The 23,275-nt window shown below is 43.0% G+C and overlaps 1 protein-coding gene across 1 annotated transcript in view; it reads right to left on the minus strand.

Annotated features, from left to right (window-relative positions):
• Positions 1-10,285: 10,285 nt before the first annotated feature.
• Positions 10,286-23,275, minus strand: part of SGCG (sarcoglycan gamma) — a 126,973-nt gene continuing 113,983 nt past the window's right edge. The window contains exons 6-7 of the mRNA XM_065420241.1: positions 21,607-21,730; positions 10,286-10,459 (exon numbers count right to left, since the gene is read on the minus strand). Coding sequence (XP_065276313.1) covers positions 10,286-10,459; positions 21,607-21,730 — 298 coding nt within the window. The remainder of the gene's footprint in view (positions 10,460-21,606; positions 21,731-23,275) is intronic.

Here is a 23,275-nt window from a genome sequence, read left to right on the forward strand (position 1 = left end):
TGCACTTTATGTAACCAAAGCTTAGCGGTATGTTAGATAAAGCTTGTATATAAACTTAGATTTTATTTCATTTAATATTATGCTTCCAAAAACGTGGTGTCATCTTTTTAATATACTGATCAGACTGGACAAATTACTAAATGAAAATCATAAAATAACTTTGGAGAGGAGTCACTCCAGAACATTTCTTTATTCTTTTATCTTCCATGGACATCGATGTCTCTCACAGTAGTATTCTTATCAGCTGGATCTGATTATCAGTTTGCTGCAGTATTACATCCTCACGTTTAAAGGATAATACAGTACCTTTGAAATGGTACAGTATTTTAATCCTGATAAATATTACTTGACTTAACATACAACATCATGTAGTGCATTGAATGCATTTACTTAATTGTAATATAATTAGGTATTTAATTTACATTTTCTGTTTAAGAGCCTGTCATTGTTTATTTAATGAAAACTGCATGTGGATAACCTAGGATAGGTGACCATTAATGTACAGAGTTTTATGAAGGGATTTTGAAAACCATACACCAAAACTAATTTCTCAAATGTTTAAATGCTTGAGTTTCATGTTTCTGTGTGTGTGTGTGTGTGTGTGTGTGTGTGTGTGTGTGTGTGTGTGTATATATATATATATACATATATATATATGTATATTTTCCACAAACAAACATTGGAAATATAGTACAAGTTGGTAATCCATCATTTGGTATATAGCAGGCAATATCTTTTGTTACATGTCAGAAGGTGCTGCAATATAATGTTCCTTTTATTTTGTCTTTCACCATGCCACCAGAGATGTTTGATTTTTAGTTCACTTTCTTTTATAAATTGTAATACTTCTGGTAATGTCATGTAATGTACTCAACATTAGATATTTGTAAGGAATTATGGGAATTTGTAAATAGGATTTTTGTTTGTTTGTTTTTTGTTCCAAATCTGCCACATTAAACATAAATATTCATCGTTTCCCAATGACACAGTTGTCATAACTGTTTACTTGCTACCAACTGTTTAATTTCACTTACAGAATGTAAAGGCAAGCAGATAATAACATGAGTTTACAAGGGTGCTGTGCGTGCAGCAGCATGGTAATCCAAAAGAGGAAATGCTGACAAAGGCTTTTTCAGTTTCATGTACATAAATAAGGGCTTGTTATGTTCAGAAATCTCGCAAGTAATTATTGGTAATAGGAAGAAATTACGCTGTTTGGAAAACTGTATTGCTTCTGGTTGTGAAGCCATTTGATTATTTCTGCTGTTATATTAAGTGCCATAACTTTAATAAAGAAAAATGCAAACACATACTTCAATCTGGTGTGTCTTGGATTTATAAATTAGCCCAGTTTTAACCAACAATTTCAAGCTTACTTTTAGCTAAATATATAATCACTCCATTTTGGTTCATTCTAAACAATTGTACAGTTTCCATCAGCATATTAAAAAGAAAATTATGCAGATGAATGCTTTTTTACTTGTAAAGGCTCATATGCCACTTTCGCAGTTCATTGAAAAACATGTAATTTTTGATGATTTTGAGAAATAACTAGCAATCAGGTAAAAGGAAAAACTAGGTGTGCTCATGAAATAAAGTAGCTTATTCTTCACAGCTTTTAAACAGGTAGTATTAATGATCAGGTAATTTTTATGGTAATTATGAGATGAAAAAGTGTTCAATGTATGCAGGATGTTTAAGCGCGTCATTAAAATTACTAGCAACATGAAAAAAATGTTTAAAGTATTTTTCATTCTAAATTAATGTAAAATACCACCATATGGAATAGTAGTAAGAAAGCATCATAGGAGCAATTTGAATACTATTCAAAGACTTTCAGGGAGAAACTTTTAAATAAAGAGTTACGAGTGAAAATATGTGCTTGCCTCATAAAAACAATGTTATAAACCCTTTAAAACAGTTAAGTATCAGGGGGTAGCCGTGTTAGTCTGTATCTACAAAAACAACAAGGAGTCTGGTGGCACCTTAAAGACTAACAGATTTATTTGGGCATAAGCTTGCCCAAATAAATCTGTTAGTCTTTAAGGTGCCACCAGACTCCTTGTTGTTTTTAAAACAGTTGTGCAACATTGTACTGAATTAGCTTTGTTAGTCATATTTCACATATTTACTGAGTCCTGACAATGTGCTAGAGAAAACCAATTCTTGCCTTGAGTGGCTTAAATCTTAAACTTTAGATGTTGAACTGGGGCAAGCAAAAATCCACACATTGCCAGTGATATTGACAGTTTCATCCTGGTATAATGCAGTTAACAAGTTATAACATTTTTGTATGCATATACTAAGGCATGTTTAGGTATCTGCTGCTCCTAACTGGTGCCTATGGTATTAATATTCAATATGGTACAGTAATTATTAATGTATGATATTAATAAATCATGGGAGTCTTACTCAGAAGTCTGAATTGCCTTTTCGTTTGGGTTTGGTCCCTATCTCATTCCACTAATCCTAAGTAATGCAGCCTCATAAGGCCTAAAAGCAGTCAAAACGCGGCACTAGTTACTGTGCAGGAAGGCAATCCAGCAGAGAAACTGATTGCACAAGGGCATTTTGCATCCTTAGCTGGGGGAAAATGTTGGTTTACTTTCTCATCCTCAGTTCTACCAAAAACTGTGAGAAGTGAAGAACATAAGAACGGCCATACTGGGTCAGACCAAAGGTCCATCTAGCCCAGTATCCTGTCTTCCGACAGTGGCCAATGCCAGGTGCCCCAGAGTGAATGAACAGAACAGGGAATCATCAAGTGATCCATTCCCTGCTGCCCATTCCCAGCTTCTGGCAAACAGAGGCTAGGGACACCATCCCTGCCCATCCTGGCTAAGAGCCATTGATGGACCTATCCTCCATGAACTTATCTAGTTCTTTTTTCAATGCTGTTATAGTCTTGACCTTCACAACATCCTCTGGCAAGGAGTTCCACAGGTTGACTGTGCGTTGTGTGAAGAAATACTTCCTTTTGTTTGTTTTAAACCTTCTGCCTATTAATTTCATTTGGTGACCCCTAGTTCTTGGGCTATGAGAAGGAGTAAATAACACTTCCTTATTTACTTTCTCCACACCAGTCATGATTTTATAGACCTCTATCATATCCCCCCTTAGTCATCTCTTTTCCAAGCTGAAAAGTCCCAGTCTTATTAATCTCTCCTGATACAGAAGCTGTTCCATACCCCTAATAATTTTTGTTGCCCTTTTCTGAACCTTTTCCAATTCCAATATATCTTTTTTTAGATGGGGCAACCACATCTGCACGCAGTATTCATGGATTTATATAGAGGCAGTATGATATTTTCTGTCTTATTATCTATCCCTTTCTTAATGATTCCCAACATTCTGTTAGCTTTTTTGACTGCCACTGCACATTGAGTGGATGTTTTCAAAGAACTATCCATAATGCTGCCAAGATTTCTTTCTTGAGTGGTAACAGCTAATGTAGCTAATCATTTTATATATATGGTTGGTTTATGTTTTCCAATGTGCATTACTTTGTATTTACCAACACCAAATTTCATCTGCCATTTTGTTGCCCAGTCACCCAGTTTTTTTAGATCCTTTTGTAGCTCTTCACAGTTTCCCTGGGACTTAAATATCTTGCGTAGTTTTGGATCATCTGCAAATTTTGCCACCTCACTGTTTACCCCTTTTTCCAGATCGTTTATGAATATGTTGAATAGGACTGGTCCCAGTACAGACCCCTGGGGGACAACACTATTTACCTCCCTCCATTCTGAAAACTGACCATTTATTCCTACTCTTTGTTTCCTATCTTTTAACCAGTTAACAATCCATGAGAGGACCTTCTCTCTTATCCCATGACAGCTTACTTTGCTTAAGAGCCTTTGGTGAGGGGCCTTGTCAAAGGCTTTCTGAAAATCTAAGTACACTATATCCACTGGATCCCCCTTGTCCCCATGCTTGTTTACCCCCTCAAAGAATTCTAGTAGATTGGTGAGGCATGATTTCCCTTTACAAAAACCATGTTGACGCTTCCCCAACAAATTATGTTCACCTATGTGTCTGACAATTTTGTGCTTTAATATAGTTTCAACCAGTTTGCCCGGTACTGAAGTCAGGCTTACCAGCCTGTAATTGCTGGGATCACCTCTGGAGCCCTTTTTAAAAATCGGCGTCACATTAGCTATTCTCCAGTCATTGGTACAGAAGCTGTTTTAAATGATAGGCTACAGATTACAGTTCATAGTTCTGCAATTTCATATTTGAGTTCCTTCAGAACTCTTGGGTGAATACCATCTGGTCCTGGTGATTTAGTACTGTTTAGTTTAGCAATTTGTTCCAAAACCTACTCTAATGACACCTTAATCTGGAACAGTTCCTCAGATTTGTCACCTAAAAAGAATGGCTCAGGTTTGGGAATCTCCTTCACATTCTCAGCCGTAAAGACCGATGCAAATAATTCATCTACACTGGGGGGGGATCGATCCAAGATACGCAGTATCTTGGATCGAATTACCTGGGGTCCACACGGCGCGGGATCGACGGCCGTGGCTCCCCCGTCGACTGCGCTACCGCCGCTCGCTCTGGTGGAGTTCCGGAGTCGACGGTGAGCGCGTTCGGGGATTGATATATCGCGTCTTAACGAGACGCGATATATCAATCCCGGATAAATCGATTGCTACCCGCCGAAACGGTGGGTAGTGAAGACGTACGCTTAGTTTCTCCACAATGTCCTTATCATCCTTGAGTGCTCCTTTAGCATCTTGATCGTCCAGTGGCCCGCACTGGTTGTTAGCAGGCTTCCTGCTTCTGATGTACTTAAAAAAATTTTGGTATTACTTTTTGAGTCTTTGGCTAGCTGTTCTTCAAATTCTTTTTTGGCCTTCCTAATTATATTTTTACACTTGACATAATCTTCCCTGACCAACTTCTGCATATAAACTGTGGAAAAGCCTTTTGTGGTGGCTCTTTGCAGGCATCTGTGGAAGTGAACTGTGGGGATGTCATGCAGAAATAGGCACGACAAATGGGACTACACACTGCACTCATCCAAATACTATGGAGCACCCAGGAGTGTGCACTATTCAACTCCCTTCCTAGAAGTAAAACAAACCTTCATAAATGTATCCTCCACCCTGGTCCCCCCAAAAGGGTAAGAGCTGTGAGGAGCTTAGGCTACTGATGATTGTTACAGGATCCATATGAACCATACACTTAGTGGTAGATTTGAACTTCAGGAACAGGGTTGGTAGAGCCTGAGCATTTTACACAAGTGAAATGTTCACTCATGTGACTCCTCCAGGTTTCCAAATCCTACAGCAACATTAGCACTTATGCTGAGGAGTACCGTTAATTTGCCTTTACAAAGGGACATACGTAAAACATTTATGGCTTATTTTTAGTATATTTTTGTGTAACCTGATATCATTAGAAATGTTTCCATGGACTATATAAAATTTTCTATGGAAACGTTTTTTTTTTTTTTTTTTTAAGAAGTAACGTCCCTTGCAATAATCTCTGCTGAATCCTGCTTATGGGCTGCATTCAGGTGGTACTCAAGTTTTTTTCATTGTTGGCTTTTTTTAAAGCAAAGTCATAGTATCACTAAGAATCCATTATAACTACACTGACTGAAATCAAAATAGTATACCAAGTTTTAGATGTGGTATTGGTTGGTCTTAGCTTGACAACTGCTAAACCAGCAGTGTATAAGGTGAATAGTATAAAAGGAAAATAAACAGCATAGAGTGTGAACACTAAAGTAGATATTTCAAGTTTTGCATTTTCAATACTCTGACAAATTATAAGTAACCAAAATAAATTGTTTTTAAAAAAGACAACAGCTGTTTAATATAGTAATACTGCTTTCAACAAGATGGAGGGCTGGCAAACTAATGGACATACGTAACCATGAGCATGGCAATATGCATTGTCCCCTATCAATGTTAGGTATGTAACATGAGCTTGGCATCAGGTTTGCGCACTACTTTCTCTGAATGTGACATACTCCTCAGTCAGCTCCACCATTCTCTATGAAACAGTTTACCCACCCGTTTGGCTTACCTGTCCTCTGCTGCACTCCCAACAGATGTAGTGCAAAAATCTGTGGCTAGTTAGCACAGCAGTCCTGATACATTTTTTGTTTCTAAAGCATGTGAGCCCAACTGTGTCTTTGCACCTATTATAGTTAAAGGATTTCTTAGAGGCAACATCACCTGATGACAAAACAAATTCTAGATTATATCTTGGAGGGAATTCATTGTTTAGTTAGTCAATATTTTGTATGGGTTAAAAAAAGAAATTTAAGAGACTTTGAGACGGTGTCTCAGTGAACAGACAACTGGAAAATGAACTTGAGCAGTAATTCACTCTGATGTAAACATGAAAGGAGAAACTTTTCAAAATGTATTCAAATGTATAAAGTTTATTCAATGCAATTTGTCAGTTAATTTTTGCAGATTCTTTTTGCATAAGGCTGTATAAAAACAGACAAACATGCTGAAGGGCTGTGAGAAGGGAAGCGAATTTCTAATAAGCATTTTTATACCAGTATATTCCATTTCTCTGTCTTCCACCTTACAACAAAAAATCTTCATAAAGTTCCTAGAGTGGTAAGAATTGCTGTCCATAGTACCCATTCTTTTGGAAAACATTCTAATCACAGTCAGGTACAATAGGATTTATCATTCTGTTCGTCATTCTGATGACCTGCAACCACTTCCTGTACCTTTCCAGGTGGCAAAAGTACCAGCTAACCCCTAACCCATGTCAAAACTGTAGGTTTCCTCTTACAACATCCATAATACAGCTATGTATTTTCAATGCAGAATTCTATAGCACAATGAAAATTAAAATATTAGACACATCAGTAGGTAATGATGGTTCAATGGTTAGGGCACTCGCATGGGTGTCAGGAGACCTGACTTCATTTCCTTGCTCCACCACAGGATTCCTGTATGACCTTGGGTATTTCAGCTAGTTTCCCTGTGCCTCAGTTTCCCATCCATAAAATGGGGATAATAGCCCTTTCCTACATTGCAGGGCTGTTGTGAGGAAAACTCATGAAAGATGGTGAGGCGCTCTAGTAAAAGGGATGGAAGGAGGGGCCTACAAGTATGAGAACTAGCTAGCATAAAATAAATTGAGTTCAGTACTAATTTAACACAAGGGTACTGTTCTGATTGCAGTAGTCATTTTTAATGCAATAAAAAAACCCTCCATTTTCATATTTTTGATGCTTTTGCATGGAGGGTTCTGCAGAATCTATGTTTCTTGCTGCAGAATTTAGCCCAAGCTTGCTCTAGGGCACTTGGGCCTTTACAGCACTGAGCTGGTACAATCAGCAGGAAGCTTTTCTTGTCAGTGTCCAGCTGTAAACACTCCTCCCGGGGCAGTTGGGCTTTGTCAGCGGCAAGCACCTACCTCACAAATGTGTTTTCTTTGATGCTTTATACAAGTAGCATTACTAGTTAATTCTGACTAATTATTCTGAGTTTTTCCACCAGTGCCAAATTAGTAAATTACAGGCAGTGCTATAAGATGGCTGTATCTGGTTTAGCTATGCCCATTTGGTGTTGGGGCTTAATTCTTAACAATAGGACAGTTGTTTTGATATGCCGCCAATAGGTGGATTTGTATAACCTAATAAGTTGTTTAACATGAAGCTGTAACAAAGCATAAAGGTACTACAGTGACAGGTCCTCCAAAATAGGTAATAATGAATAAAAATAGCATTAAAGGTGCTAAGGCCCAGAGCCGCAAAGGCATCTAGGCTGGGTCCATGAAGGGACTTAGGTGCCATGACACTCAGCGTTCCCATGACTAACTTTTAGGTGCGCAGAAAGTCCAGAAACATCACTGAAACCACACAGCCAAGTTAGGCACTTAGGCTCCCTATACAAAGCAATGGGAGAGAGAGGCCTAACAATGTACTCCTCAAAAGCCAAGCAGAGCGCTGCCTAAACTAACCAATGGGGGAGGGGGGTGTGTGCTAAGCCCCGGCTCATGCTCAGAGATTGATCAGGGAGCCACAAACAGGCATCTGCCTGCAGGATTTGGATGGCTTAGGTGCTCACGGTGTTTCTTGTGGGCCTGAGTCAGGCACCTGCCTCACTCCACACAAAACAGCCAGAGGAGGAGGGGGATGCCCACCTCATAACATTTACCCTAGTAGTTTGAGCGCTCACCTGGCATGTGGGGTAATTAGGTTCAATTCCTGCCACCTCTGCCAGAGGGGGGAAAGGATTTAAACGGGAGTCTTCCACATCTCGAGTGGTGTGTCACCACTGAGTTTATGATGTGGGGCTTCCTTAGTCTCTCCTATTGAAGCTGTTCCACTGTGACTAATGAACGAGTGATCAGAACAGGGGTTGTGTACCCAGCGTCTCTCACCTCCCATGTGGATGCCCTAACCCCTGGGCTACAAAGTCATTCTCTGGCACTCTCTCTTGCTGGCCCAATGACTAGTTAAATATTTATGCTCAGTGGAAGTCATTGGGCCAGAGAGAGTGAGAATGCGTCTGTAATCCAGTGGTTAGGGTGCCCACCTGGAGGTGGGCATCCTCCTCCAATTCCTCTTGCATTATTTATCCACAATGGAACAGGTTCATCAGGAGAGACTGAGGGCATCCCACAGCCCAGTGCTTAGAGAGCTTGCCTGAGATGTGGCATACTCCGGTTTAACGAGAGGGGGGTGGGACTTGAACCTAGGTCTCCCTTTCCCAGGTGAGTGCCCTAACTGCTGGGCTAACAGTTATAAGGCACTCAGACATGTGGGGGTCTGACCTGGTAGGCGTGCACCGAGCGCACCTAACAGGTCCATTCCCATTCAAAATCTATCGTCCGCTGTTTCATGAATCGCTCCGGGGTGTAGGCGGGAGATAGGTGTCCGGGTGCTTAGAGGGAGGCAGCAGTGCTCATGCCCAGAGGCAGAAACATAGGCACCTAGGGAATGTTCACTCTGGAAAACTTAAGTGCTGAGGGAGTTTAGATGCCTACAGGTTTCAGAGTAGCAGCCGTGTTAGTCTGTATCCGCAAAAAGAACAGGAGTACTTGTGGCATCCGAAGAAGTGGGCTGTAGCCCACGAAAGCTTATGCTCTAATAAATTTGTTAGTCTCTAAGGTGCCACAAGTACTCCTGTTCTAGATGCCTACAGTGTTTGGTGGGAGCTGTGTGGCTCCCAGTGGACCCAAAATTTAGGTGCCTAAAACAGGGGCTCAGTGCTTGAGTATTTTCATGAATCCCTCCACTAATTCCTGTTGACATCAATGGGCATTAGGCACCTAAATTCCTTTGAGGCTCTGTGCCTAAGACCTTATAAGGCCATTAAGTCCCAAATCTTGCTAATCCAGATGGCTGCAAATGGTTCATTATTGACGGCTCTTCACAGAATAAGGGGTCTGCAATTAGGTGATTCGTGGGCTTCAGGAAGAGGAACTTTTTCTACCTACCAAATAGCATCATGCATTTGAGAAAGCTGGAACCATCTTTAAGATTTTTTTTCTTTTCATAGTCCAGCTGGCATGTAGCCAAGAGCAGCACAAATTTCCCAGTTCCAATTACAATCACACTGCAAAAGCTAAAAAAAGGCTTTCAAGTGAGTAGCCTGGTCCATGCACTACAAGGAGCTATTGTTGCAGTGGGATATACGAACATATTTCACTTTTGTACAGTTAACAACTCTGATGACAAAGAATGTTATAAATCAGTAATCTTGGAGATTTCGCATTAATTATTGTGATTTATTTCATGCATCCCAATAATAAGCAAATCTACATACGCTTTGCCAATCTAGAAACAAAGGATTTTATCAGTTTAACACATTTTGCACAGGACTCAGACAAAAAAGCAGAGCCTTTGTGGTTTGTGTTATTGCAAGAACAAAATTGCATAGACTGTTTGCTGGCACTACCTGAATTCACCAAACAATGCTTTTGTCTTATCAAATAGTTCAAGTAATTCCTTAAACTGAATAAGCGAAAAACATAGAGCTAGGAAATATTAACTATTACATAATCAACTGACTGAATAACAGTTCAGTGGTACAAATAAATCCTTTTGATTTTTTTTAACTCACTATATGGCTGACTTCCAAATGTCATTTCCAGAACATTTAGTTTAGCTCAAACACTTCTGTTGAAGGTAAAATTTTAATTGTGCTCTTTTGCTTTTTTTTCCTTACAATCTAGAATTCTGGATGCAAACGTGTTTCCCAGATTACGGCGATTGTTTTTAAAATCTTGGAAATTCTGCTACAAAACAATATAAAATTCAGTGAGAATAGCCAGAGAAAATGTGGCATAGGTAGGTGCTTTATTGACAGACATGACTGTATTCCTGGCAAGTTGAATACCGACCAGCTGCTGACAAGTAAAGCTTTCCATCTGGACAAACACAGATCTCATAGAGTTCCTGAGATCTATCAGATCCACCCCTTGTCCCTTCAGGCAATTTGGGCAGCCGCACAGTTTCAGCATCAAGCAGAAGCTGTATGGGAGAAAGCAGGACAAATGGGTTTGTTAGAGGTAGCAATAACGGAGTTTAAGGGGTTAAATTTTCAGAAGCATCTAAATGACTTAGGCTATTAAGACCCATTTTCAAAACTTAGGCACTTTGACCAGATCCTCAAAGATATTTAGGTATCTAAATCCTATTGGCAGTGGGAGTTAGGCACTAAGGCCCAGCTGCACAAAGATACTTAGCCACCTAAATCTGGGGTTAGGGGCCTAAGTCCCAGTTTTAGGCTCCCCTGCAATTCACTGAACCCTGTGTACACATAACCTCACTCGGTGCCTAAGATCTTGTAATCAGAGTTCCCTCAGCATCTACGTTCCTGTCTCTGGGCATATGTACTGCTGCCTCACTCTAAGCATCCGGGCACCTGTCTGCTGACCAATTCCCAGAGAGCAATTCACAAACCAGGGAAGACAGACATTTGCTCACCTAGCTCACATGTGTGGCCCAATCTGGTAGGCATGCTCAGAGGCTGTCTACCAGATCAGGTCTCTCAGGTAAATTCACACAAAACAGCTGGCTGGGAGCATGGGGAAAGGAAGAAGGAAAAGGACTCCTAGCAACTTTTAGCCCAGTGGTTAGGTTTCTCACCTGGGATGTGGGAGGGCCTCAATCCAACTCCCCTTTCTACCTGATGAAAAGAAAGGATTTGAACAGGGATCAGCCAATTTTCAGGTTGCTCTCATCACTGGGCTATGGGATATTCTGATGTGGTGTTTTCTCAAGCTCTCCTGTTTACGTTTCACTGTGGATAAGTAGTTAAAGAGTTATTGGGGGAGGGGAACAGAGCGAGAGAGAAAACATAAGTGTGAGAGTGACTCTATTGCCTGGTGGTTAGGGCACTCCCACCCAATGTGGGAGGCCCAGAATCCAGTCCCCCTGCTCCAAAAGAGAAGGTTACTCACCCTGTGCAGGAACTTCAAGATGGTGTCCCTATGGGTGCTCTGCTCTAGGTGTGCTTGTGCTCCATGCACCTCAGATTGGGAAATTTTAGGTAGCAGCATCTGTCTTGCCTGTGCATGCACTCCCTGCAGTCTTGTGCCCTGCACCAAGGCTATATAGAGCGTGTGGGCAAACCATCCTCAGTTTCTTTTCTACTGCAGAGCCTGTTGTAAAGAACTCCAAAGTAGAGGAGAGGAGGGCGGGTAGTGCAGCACTAATAGGGACACACATCTCGCAGAACCACAGTTACTGCACAGGGTGAGTAACCTGTTCTTCTTCGAGTAGTGTCCCTATGGGTGCTCCACACTAGGTGACTTTTGAGCAGTACCCTCTACAAAAGGGTGGGGCTTCAGTGTTGAGTCTAAGACCAAAGACATAACAGTAGAGTCAAATATGGCATCAGAAGCTGAGGCATGAGTAACTGCATAGTTCAGCAAATGTATGAATGGAGGTCCAAGTCACGGCTCTACATATTTCCATGGTGGGAACATTCTTAAGAAAGGCTTCTTGTGGAGTGAGTTAATACTCTAGAGGTAGTTTGAAGCTCCTGAGACTGATAGCAGTAGGTAATTCAGCCAGATACCCATCTAGGGAGTCTTTGCTTGGAAATCAGAGATCCCTTAGTTCTGTCCACAATGGAGAGAAATAGTCTGGGAGATTTCCTAAAGGGCTTAGTCCTGTTTAGTTAAAAGGCTAATGCCCTCCCGACATCAATGTAATGTAATGTCACATCTCCTTTATCCAGGAGTGGCTTAGGGTGGAAAATTGGAAGGTGGATAGGTTGATTCATGTGGAAGTCCGAAGATAACTTTGGTAGGAACTTGGGATGCAGTCGCAGTGTGACCTTATTCTTAAAAGAGACTGTGAAGGGGGGGGTATGCCATCAGAGCCCCTATCTTACCCACTCTTTGAGCAGAAATAATGATTACTAGAAATGCAGTTTTCATAAACATGTGTAGAAGGGAGCAGGTGGCCACAGGTTCAAAGGGAGGCCTCATAAGACATCTGAGTACCAAGTTGAGGTCCCATGCCAGTTTAGGGCACCTGATTTGTGGGAAGAAGTTGTCCAATCCCTTGAGAAACCTCCTTATAGGATGAGTGAAGACATAAAAACCCTCTACCATATGATAGAAGACCATAATAGCTGCCAAACACATTTTTATGGAGTTTAAAGATAATCCTGTCATTTTTAGCTCTAAAATGTAATCTAGTACAAATGATAATGGGGAGGATGGAGGTGAAAAATATTTTAGGTTACACCAGTGTTTGAATTTCATCTACTTTTAGGTATATGTGTCACAAGTAGATTCTTTCCTGCTATGTAACAGCACTCTCTTCACATCCTCAGAACAGGTTGTTTCTAACCCCATGAATTGTGCCTTGAGTCAAAGAACCCCAAGGGTTGGGGTGATGGATTTGACCGCCATCATGAGAGAGGAGATGGGAGACAGTCCAGAGAGTGATCAGTTGCATCCGACAAAGTGGGCATTCACCCACGAAAGCTTATGCTCCAATACATCTGTTAGTCTTAAAGGTGCCACAGGACTCTCTGTTGCTTTTTACAGATCCAGACTAACACGGCTACCCCTCTGATAGTTGACAAATAGTGACCCGAGCGAGATAAGGAAACCATGTTTGTCTTGGCCATGTCGGAACTACAAGAATAACTTTGTCTTTGTCTTTCCTTATCTTGAACAGCACCTTGGATATCAAGGGAGTTTGGGAAAATGCAAACAGAAGACCTAGGCTTTGTCTTCACTACCCGCCGATCCGGCGGGTAGCAATCGGTTTATCGGGGATCGACTTACCGCGTCTAGTGAAGACGCGGTAAAATCGATCCCTGATCGCTCTGCCGTCGACTCCGGAAATCCACCTCGGCAGGAGGCGGCAGCGGAGGCGGCGGCAGCGCGGCAGCGGTCGACTTTCCCGCGTCCTCACCGCTAGGTAAGCCGACCTAAAATACGCAACTTCAGCTACGGTATTCACGTAGCTGAAGTTGCGTATCTTAGGTCGGACCCCCGCTGCAGTGTAGACCTAGCCTTAGACTCCAATGAAGTAGAAAGGCATCTTCCAGGAAGTGGTGACCCAGACTGCTTTTCAAGCAGAACTGGGAGCACTTCTTTACTTGGCTGTGGCGAACAGGTCTATCTATGGGATGCCCCAAAACTGAAATATGTGGTGGAGTACAGTGGGATCTATCTCCCATTCATGATATTGAGGGACACGCCTAATGAGGGCATCCACTGTGTTTTGTACACCGGAAGGTAAGCTGCTGAGATACTGATCTGGTTTCATGTGCACTAGTTCCAAAGCCTCTCTGCTTTGATGCAGAGGGAAGGCAATCTCACTCCCCTTTGACAGCTTATATAACCCTCACTGATCAGAGGGAGGAAATGGATACTGGCATTTCTGATTGCCCTGAGTTCCAGCAAGTTAATGTGCAGGGTCCACTCAATAGGAGACCACCTGCCTTGAATAGTATGAGGGTCTAAGTGAGCTCCCCATCCCAGTACAGATTCATCTGTTGTTATTACTGATGTTGGGGATGGCTGAGTGAAGGGGAACCCTGCGCAAACATTGTGAGGGTTCTTCCACCTAGTCGAAGGATATTTTTTACTACCCAAGGCATGGAGAGTAGTGTGTTTAAACTCTGTTTGCTTGGCAAATAAACAGTTCTGTGCCACCCTTGGAGGCAGCACACGTGAAGTCTCACATGATTTATTACTATGGTGCCAACCTCCATATGTCCCAATAGCTGAAGATAGTTTCTGGCAGATGTTTGAGGGCTGACTTGTACTGTAGTGACTAAATTGATTAGAGTTATGAACCAGTACGAAGGGAGGAATGCTTTGGCTGTTACTGCATTGAGGTAAACTCCTATGAACTCCAGAATTTGCACCAGGGTTAAGGTGGACTTTCAGGAGTTTAATTGTAGTCCCAGCCTGAGAAATAGGTCTACAGCCCTCTGAGTGGCCATTGAAGCTTCATTGAGGGACTGCTTTTGAGCAAGCAATCATCATAGTATGGGAAAATCAGTGATCCTTGTCTGTGAAGATGAGCCACTACCAGGGAAAGAACTTTTGGGGACACTCAGGGTGCAGACAAGAGACTGAACTGGAGCACTGTGTATTGAAAGTGCTCTTGACCCAGAGTGAATTGTAGGAACCTTCTCTTATATGGAAGTAAGCGTCTTGAAGGTTGAGGGCCAAGAACCAATCCCGTGGGTCCAATGATGCAATTATTACTGCAAGTTATCATATTGAACCTCTGAATCTTTATAAATCTGTTGAATAATCTTAGATCTAGAATAGGTCTCCAGCTGCCATTCTTTTTTGTAACCAGGAAGTACCTGGAATAAAATCCCTTCCCTCTGTATTGCGTGGGAACAGGTTATATAGCACCCAGATTCAGAAGAGAGTTGATTTCCTGCCGCAAAAGGTGTTCATCAGAGAGGTCCCTGAGGAGGGATGGGGAAGGGTGGTAGGCTCAGGGGAGGGAGGTAAAGTGGATGGAATATCCTGTTGAAATGATCTCCAACACCCACTTGTCCATAGTGATATGTTCCCAATTCTGCCAGAAATGAGAAAGGTGGTCACCAAAGCAAGGAACACATGGAGATTAAGAGTGGGGATGGCAACTCAGCACCTTAACCAGCCCATCAAAATTGGTGTTTTGAAGTTGTGGGTAGTGAGGTTGATGCCTAAGAAGTAGCTGGTCTCTTCTTCTGGGACTGTTGTCTCTTATGTTAAGGTTTGTAATGTCTCTGGAAGGCAGGAAACTGGGTTGGATGAGATCTCTGTGCCATCTGGGCCTTACTGAACTTTCTTTTTTGTGCAGGGGTGTAAATTTCCAGAGAGCGCAAAGTGGCTCTTGAGTCTTTTAAGTTATGAAGAGATTCATCGTTTTTTTTCCACAAACAACTTCAGTCTGTCAAAAGGAAGGTCCTCAGCTGTATTTTGGCCTTCCCTCAGAAAACCTAGGAGCTGAAGCCAGGAGGCTCCTTGTGACTACTGCCATGGAGACAGAAAGAACAGCTGTGTCAGTGGCATCCAGAGAAGCCTGCAGAGATGTTCTTGCGAGCAGTTGGCACTGTGCAATGATCACCTGGAATTGCTCCCTCTGATCTGTTGAAAGATGCTAATTAAAGGCATTCAACTTTGAATAGTTAGTTTGGATGTATTTTGCCATGATAACTTGATAATTGGCAATCCTAAATTGTAAGATAGCCAATGAGTATGACTTACGGCCAAATAAATCAAGATACTTTAGGTCTCTATCATATGGAGCTGACTGCCATGTTCATTCACAGCATCAACCACGAGGAAGTTGGGGGATGAATGCAAAATAAAAATGCAGATCCCTTTGAGGGAATGTACTATTTTTTGTCCACCCTCTTACAGGTTGCTGGTGTTGTGACTGTGGTATGCCAAATTATTTTTGCAGGGTCTAACAAGGCCTCATTAACATATAGCATAATTCAGGCAGATAAAGAAGTGTACAGAATGTCAAGTAATTTATTCTAGGACTCCTAACCTCTTCCAGTGGAATTTGCAAGGAGTCACCTATCCTTTTAATGAGGTCTTGGAACTGTTTAAAATCATTGGCCAAGGACAGTGGAGGAGGCAAGAAAATTTTATCTGGGAAGAGGAAGAGATATTACTTGTAGGGGTAGAGAGTTGCAGGTTGTAGAGATTTCTTTGTCCAATCTCACTTCCTGCTCCTCAAAGGTCTCTTGTGGATCAGGAACCCTACAGAGAAAGGCTGGTGGGGATTGTCTGTTCTTCTCCCAGCAAGAAGCATTAGGAGACCTGGAGAATTGTTGGTGGTAAGTCATCCAAGGGTCCCAGTACAGCCACTGAGGCGGTACATAAGACATGGGAGGAGGCAACCAAGGGTATCCATACCAGCGGGTGGAGTGTGTCTCTCACAAAGATAGTCTGACTTTTTAGAGGTCTCAGGATAGAAGGTTCCTTGATAATGGAAAGGAGAGCCTTGGACAGTAATGTGGGAGACTGATGAAAAATCCCCATCATCTTCCGCCTCCTTGTCACTTCGTAGAGGTGGAGCACACATAGAGATAAGGCCGAGAGGTTCTCAGTACCGAGAATGGGTCAGTGCCAAACTGGGGACATTCAGGTGTTTCTGTTACTGCCAAGTCTGAGGAAATCAAAACTCTTGCGGTACTGTAACAGTGGATGGTACTGATGAAGTAAGTTGGGCAGAGATAACTGTGGCAGAAGGCACCGATGGTACTGAAAATCTCATGCGCTCTGATGCATGGCCAGTAGGTGTTGGTCTGGTCCTTTGCGAAGCTGAAGTGCTGGGTACCAAGGTCCTAGTAGACTCTGTCAGTACCAATTCAGAAGAGCTGGTCTTCTTCTCTCTGCTGTTCCAATCACCCGATGATACCAATCTTCCAGAGCTGGAACCCTTAGGATTCTTAGGCCTGCTGGTGGTCACAGTACCTAAAGAACCTACAGTCTTGTGGGAAACTGGTAGGTACCAAAGCAGTTGTCTGAATTGGAGACTGTCTCTTTGAGGTAGATTCTCTACCCAGAGGACTTAAAGTCCACTTTCTAGGGTCTTTTTAACAGGAGTCCAGAGATTTCCTCTTCAGTGCTGTAGGGCATTGCTGTGCTGAGGAAGTTGAAGTGGTTGACCTGTCCAGAGACCATTGTATGGGGGAGGAGGTCCCCCTGGCTGGGGTCAGAAGCTGGTCAGAGTGAGCTCTCCATTATGAGGAGACGTAGTTTAAGTTCCTAGTTCTTTCTGGCCCTCAATTTTAATTGCAGACACAAATTACGCTTTGGGGGAACATGTGACTCCCCAAGGCAGCAGACACACAAGGAGTGTCTGTCTCTGACTAGGATAGCCTCTCGGCACGAAAAGCAGCATTTAAGCCCAGGAGAACCAGGCATACCCTCCCAGGGCTGAGGTTCCCCTGAGAGGAGAAACAAAAAAACAAAAAGCAAAAAATAGGTGAAAGGACAACAGTCCTTATCCTAAAAGTATAAGTAAAATCTTTTAGAAGTTTTTTTAAAAAGCTATAAAAATTATTACAGCTAACTAACATGAAGGAAATTCTAAGAACTAACACTAACTAACTAGTAAGAATGAGATACAAATACAGTCGAGGTAAGTTCAACTTGGACGCTGCTGAGGCTCCATCTCAGGCCAAGGCGGTTGAGAAGGCATGGTACCAGGCATGAGGCTGCAGTGGGCATATGCGTGGGCTGAACAGACACAGCTACCTAAAATCTCTGATCTGAGGTGCATGGGGTGCAAGCACATCTAGAGTGGAGCACCCATAGAGATGCTACTTGAAGAAGAACTCTTTAGTTCTCCACAGTGCAGCAGCTTCAACAGGAGAGATTGAGGGAGGGCCCTGGTCAGGCTATCCCATAGCTCTGTGGTTTGGGTTCTCATGTGGAAGTTGGCAGATTTGCATTGAAATCCCTTCTCCTTCTCATGTGGAGGGGGACTTGAACTGGGAGTCTCCTGCATCTCATGTGAGTACCCTAACCACTGGGGCTAAAAGTTATAAGGCAGCACCTTCTCTTTGTCAGCACAAAAATGCCTCAAGTGCCTAACTTGAACAGAGGGTTCACAGCTGAGACTCACTATCAGGGCTAGATGCCTAAGTCCAGGCTACAGTGAGGTGTTTATCTCCAGGAGGGGCAGGGCTTAGCACACACCCCTCTTGTCAGCATCTCCCATTGGCTAGTTTAGGCAACTCCCCACTTAGGCCATGTATACACTACCATTTATGTTGGTAAATTTTTTGTCACTTGGGTGTGAAAAAAGCACACACACCCCTGAGCAACATAAATTTCACCAGCATAGGTGGTAGTGTGCACAGAGCTGTGTCAGTGGGAGAGCTTCTCCCACCGACATGGCTACTGCTGCTCGTTGGGGGTGGTTTAATTATGTTGATGGGAGAGCTCTTTCCTGTCAGCATAGAGCGGCTACACGAGAGATCTTACAGTGGTGCAACTGCATTGGTACAGCTGTGCCGCTGTAAGCTCTCTAGTGGGGGAGGGATGGCTCAGTGGTTTGAGCATTAGCCTGCTAAACCCAGAGTTGTGAATTCAATCCTTGAGGGGGCCATTTAGGGATCGGGGGCAAAAGTCTGTCTGGGGATTGGTCCTGCTTTGAGCAGGGGGTTGGACTCTACATGACCTCCTGAGGTCCTTCCAATCCTGATATTCTATGATTCTATGTAGACATAGGATTAGGATACTGGCTTTTGTAAGTTACAGTCTAAGATGCCTGTCTCTCCTCATTCATGATAGATGGAGCCTAGGCACCTAACGCAGACTTTGTGGATCACAGTGCTGTTCCTGTGATTTTCTAAATGCCTAAAAGTTAGGTGGAGTGACACTCAACATCACAACACCTAAATACCTTAGTGAATCCAAGCCTAAGTGCTTTGGAAAAATCTCACAAAGGTGCCTATCTGTAGGCACCTAAATACCTTCAAAAATCTGTCCTTTAGATCTCATTGAAAGTCAGTAGGATTTAGGCTCCTAGGGGGCAAGATCCACAAAGGGACTTAGGCATCTACCTGCCACTTTAGGAACCTAAATCCAATACACCTCTACCCCGATATAACGCTGTCCTCGGGAGCCAAAAAATCTTACCGTGTTATAGGTGAAACGGCGTTATATCGAACTTGCTTTGATCTGCCGGAGTTCGCAGCCCCGCCCCCCCGGAGCACTGCTTTACCGCATTATATCAGAATTCGTGTTATATCGGGTCACGTTATATCGGGGTAGAGGTGTATTTAGGAAACACTGAGATCCTCTAAACACCCACTCAGCTGCCTCTGAAGCCTGTTCCCCAGGTGCCTACATTTTCGCCAGTGGGCATGCGCAAAACCACCTAAGTCCTAACACTACCAAGCTGCTCAGTGCCCTAGCTTTTGCTTAAGTTCCAGCGGGATACTCAAACTAGGCGTTCCCTGGCCTGTCTTGCCTGTGGGGCTCAATCGGGTAGCACACCTACCAGATCAGGCCTGCATAAAATACACTGGGGATACCAAGATCAGGAATTTTTCAGGCTAAGGCATATGTGTTTTCCTGAATACCCAACAGCCAGGTGGTCACCTGAGATATGGAGACTGTTTTCAAATCCTTGATCTGCCTCATTTGAAGCAGGGACTAGAACAGAGGTGGGCAAACTACAGCCCGCGGGCCACATCCAGCCCATGGGACTGTCCTTAGCTCCTGGCCCGGGAGGCTACCCCTGGCCTCTCCCCTGCTGTCCGCCCTCCCCCGCAGCCTCAGCTTGCTCGCTCCACTGCCGGCGCAATGCTCTGGACAGCGGGGCTGTCAGCTCCTGGGGCAGCGCAGCTGCAGAGCCTGGCCTGACCCGGTGCTCTGAGCTGTGTGGTGGTGGCGGCGGTGGCAGCGTGGCCTGGCTCCAGCCAGACGGTGCAGCTGTAGTGCTGCCAGCCACCGGTGCTCCAGGCAGCGCGGTAAGGGGGCAGGGAGCAGGGGGGTTTGATAGAGGGCAGGGGAGTTTGGGGTGGTGGTCAGGAATGAGAGGAGAGGTTGGATGGGGCGGCAGAGGTCCGGGGGCGGTCAGGGGCCAGGGAGCGAGGTTGTGTGAATGGGACAGGGTTCCCAGGGGGGCCGTCAGGGAACAGGGGTGGTTGGATGGGGCAGGAGTCCCGGGGGGGGGAGGCATTTAGGAGATGGGGGCCGGGCCACGACCCCCTCCCCTAACCGGGCCTCCATACAACTTACGAAACCCGATGCAGCCCTCAGGCCAAAAAGTTTGCCTGCCCCTGGACTACAACATAGGTCTCCCATATCATAAATGAGGATCCTAATCACCAGACTGTAGGATATTCTGGGCTGTAGAAATTGTTCCACTATGTACAAATACTTTAATACTCATTGGGGCAGAGAGAGAAAGCGTGAGAATGAATGCTAAGGGCTCTCACCTAGGAGACCAGTGGTCCAGTCCCTGCTCCAATGAATATGTATTTTATCAGTGCTTAATTTGTGGCTGGGGCACCTCTAGGCTTGGCAGTTCATCACCCCAGCACCTCTGGGCTTGCTGCATCAGTTTATTAAAGTAAAAAAAATTGCTTTAGCCCTAGCACCTTATTCCTTGAGCCCGGGCACCTCTTTCATTACAAATTAAGCACTGTAATTTATACATAGAGGATCTGGTTCAACAGGAGAGATTGCAAAAATCCCACACCTGACAGTCTGGTGGTTAAGGCATTCACCTAAGAGATAGGAGACCTGCGTTCAAGCTGGAAAACAGGGAATCACACCTAGGTTTTTCCACCTCCCAGGTGAGTGCCCCCACCAGTGGGCTACTGAGGGTACGTCTACACTTACTTCCTGGTTTGGCGGCAGGCAATCGATCTTCTGGGATCGATTTATCGCGTCTTGTCTAGACGCAATAAATCGATCCCGGATCGATCCCGGAAGTGCTCGCCGTCGACGCCGGTACTCCAGCTCGGCGAGAGGAGTACGCGGCATCGACAGGGGAGCCTGCCTGCAGCGTCTGGACCCGCGGTAAGTTCGGACTAAGGTACTTCGAATTCAGCTACGTTATTAACGTAGCTGAATTTGCGTACCTTAGTCCGAAGTGGGGGGTTAGTGTGGACCAGGCCTGAGTATAAAGCTGGACACCACCACCCCTTTAGTCTTTCACTAGAAAGGACTGACTTGTCTTAGGCACTTAATTCCTTTAAGATTTTTCTCCTAGAGTCTTTTCTTGCTTCCACTGAAATCAATGGCTAAAGTCAACTGACTTCAACGGAGCTGGACATCTGTCCTCTTGCATTTCATTATGTATTAGGTTATCACTCTACCTCTCATGTTCCAGAACTACAGAAACTGAATGGAACAAAGCAGAGCACTCACTTAAATAAATAAATAAATAAATAAATAAATAAAATAATCACTGTGCTAGGATAGAAGTGACTTCTTAGCATTTTTTAAACTCTTTCAACACCATCTAATTTTACATTATTATTTAATCCTTGCCCTGTAAACAAATGTATTATTATGGCATCATTATCTGGAACTATCAGCATATTTGCTAAAACCTGAACAATTATAATACAGTCACTTTAAAATGACTTAATGACATTGATGGCAATATCAAACAGCATCAATATAAACCACAATAATAAAAATATCATTTATCATACTCACCACTCCATCACTGCTATGCAATTTGATATCCATCTGAGAGAGAGCTTCAATATTGCCAGCTTGTGCTTTAATATTAATCCCTTTTGGTGCATCCATGCTCAAAGACCGAGTTGGTGATTCCAATCTGAAAGCAAGTAGAGGAAATCTGGCTGTAGCATATTCTTAAAAAGTTTCTTTATTTTATTAAAAAAAACACCTTTGAACTTATAAAATATTCTGAGATAGTGATGTGAGGAATTCTATAAAAGATGATAGGTTCCTATTTCTTTATGCAGACTTGAAACAGTGGGTAGTTGTTTCAAAACCAACAGAGTATCCTCTATGACAGTGCAGAAAGAACTCAAGATCATACTATATGGTGTGTTAGGCACAAACACTGCAATTTACATTTCTAAGGTGTAGTTTTCAGTGAGACCATAATTGTTCTGATACAAATATTCATATTTGAAAATGCATTTTTATAATCTTTATTTTTACTTGATATAAACCAAAACATTCTAAACACAGTTGGTGAAATCCTAACCCATTTAAGTTTTGCCATTGACTTAAATGGGGCCAGGATTTCAGGATTTCACTCAGTACATTTATATGCATGCTGTAAGTAGCCTAACATTTGAGAGCTACGACCACTAACCTTGTCTGGAAAATACTTGAAATTAATCTGCCGAAAATACTCAGAAATAGCTAAAAGTAATAAAGTTAAAGTCTAACATACACCAAACATATTATATAACAGGTTTCAGAGTAGCAGCAACAGTACCTTTGCAAACACAGTTGTGCCACAAGGTGGCAGAAAGGGACCATGTTAGCTGAATGATTGCTTCCTTGTCTCAGCTACGTGGAATTAATGGGGTTCTGTTTGTAAAAGAGATCAGGATTTTTCCCACTTTTGGATATTTGGCATTATTTACAAAATTAAACAAGAAGATCAGAAACAATAATTAGGTTTGGTTTCAAGCAATGATTTCCATTTACTCATTAAAAATCCAAATCAAAACCCATTGCAATAAGATATGTATGTATTTTGCTTCTTTCTGTGATTACCTAGTTAGGACCAGGTCATGTGAGAGCATCAGTACCTTTCAAGATCATACCCTAGTGCACTGTCTTTTACACCCTTGCATTATTAGCTAGTTCTGCTTGATGATAACAGACCCAATGTTAGGCCCTCAGCCGTAGTTACACTGGATTATACTGAACACAACTCTTCCTGCCTGTGTCCTTTAAAAATAGTCTGTTTTAAAGAAAATGAATAATATAATGGCCCTGGTAGTTTCTTAACTAATTTATTCCCTTAGGGTTGTAAACAGGAAAAAGAATCAAAATCTTGTTCTTATTTGCACTGTACTTTTTTTTTTCCAAACAAATTATTTCAATAATAAAGGCCTCTCACCTTCCTGATGGGGAGCAAAGTGTCTCTCTTATAGTGGAGGGAATAAGGAAAGATCTCTTTTCCCTACCTGATAGGCTAGAGAGCCTGTGGGGGTGAAGGAAAGGAGAAGGGTTTCTCAAAATGACTGGGAGTTGACTTTTGTTGGAGATGAAACAGGCCCCCACTGGCCTTGGCAATTTGTTCAGTACCCTGCTGGATGAGTGGGGTGAACTGGCTGCCATCAACCTCCCCACAAAATCTCTGTATGACAGAACCTGATAGTCCATATCTACCTCC

The sequence above is a fragment of the Emys orbicularis genome, chromosome 1 (genome assembly GCF_028017835.1).
Source record: "Emys orbicularis isolate rEmyOrb1 chromosome 1, rEmyOrb1.hap1, whole genome shotgun sequence".
In the NCBI taxonomy this organism is placed as follows: domain Eukaryota; kingdom Metazoa; phylum Chordata; order Testudines; family Emydidae; genus Emys; species Emys orbicularis.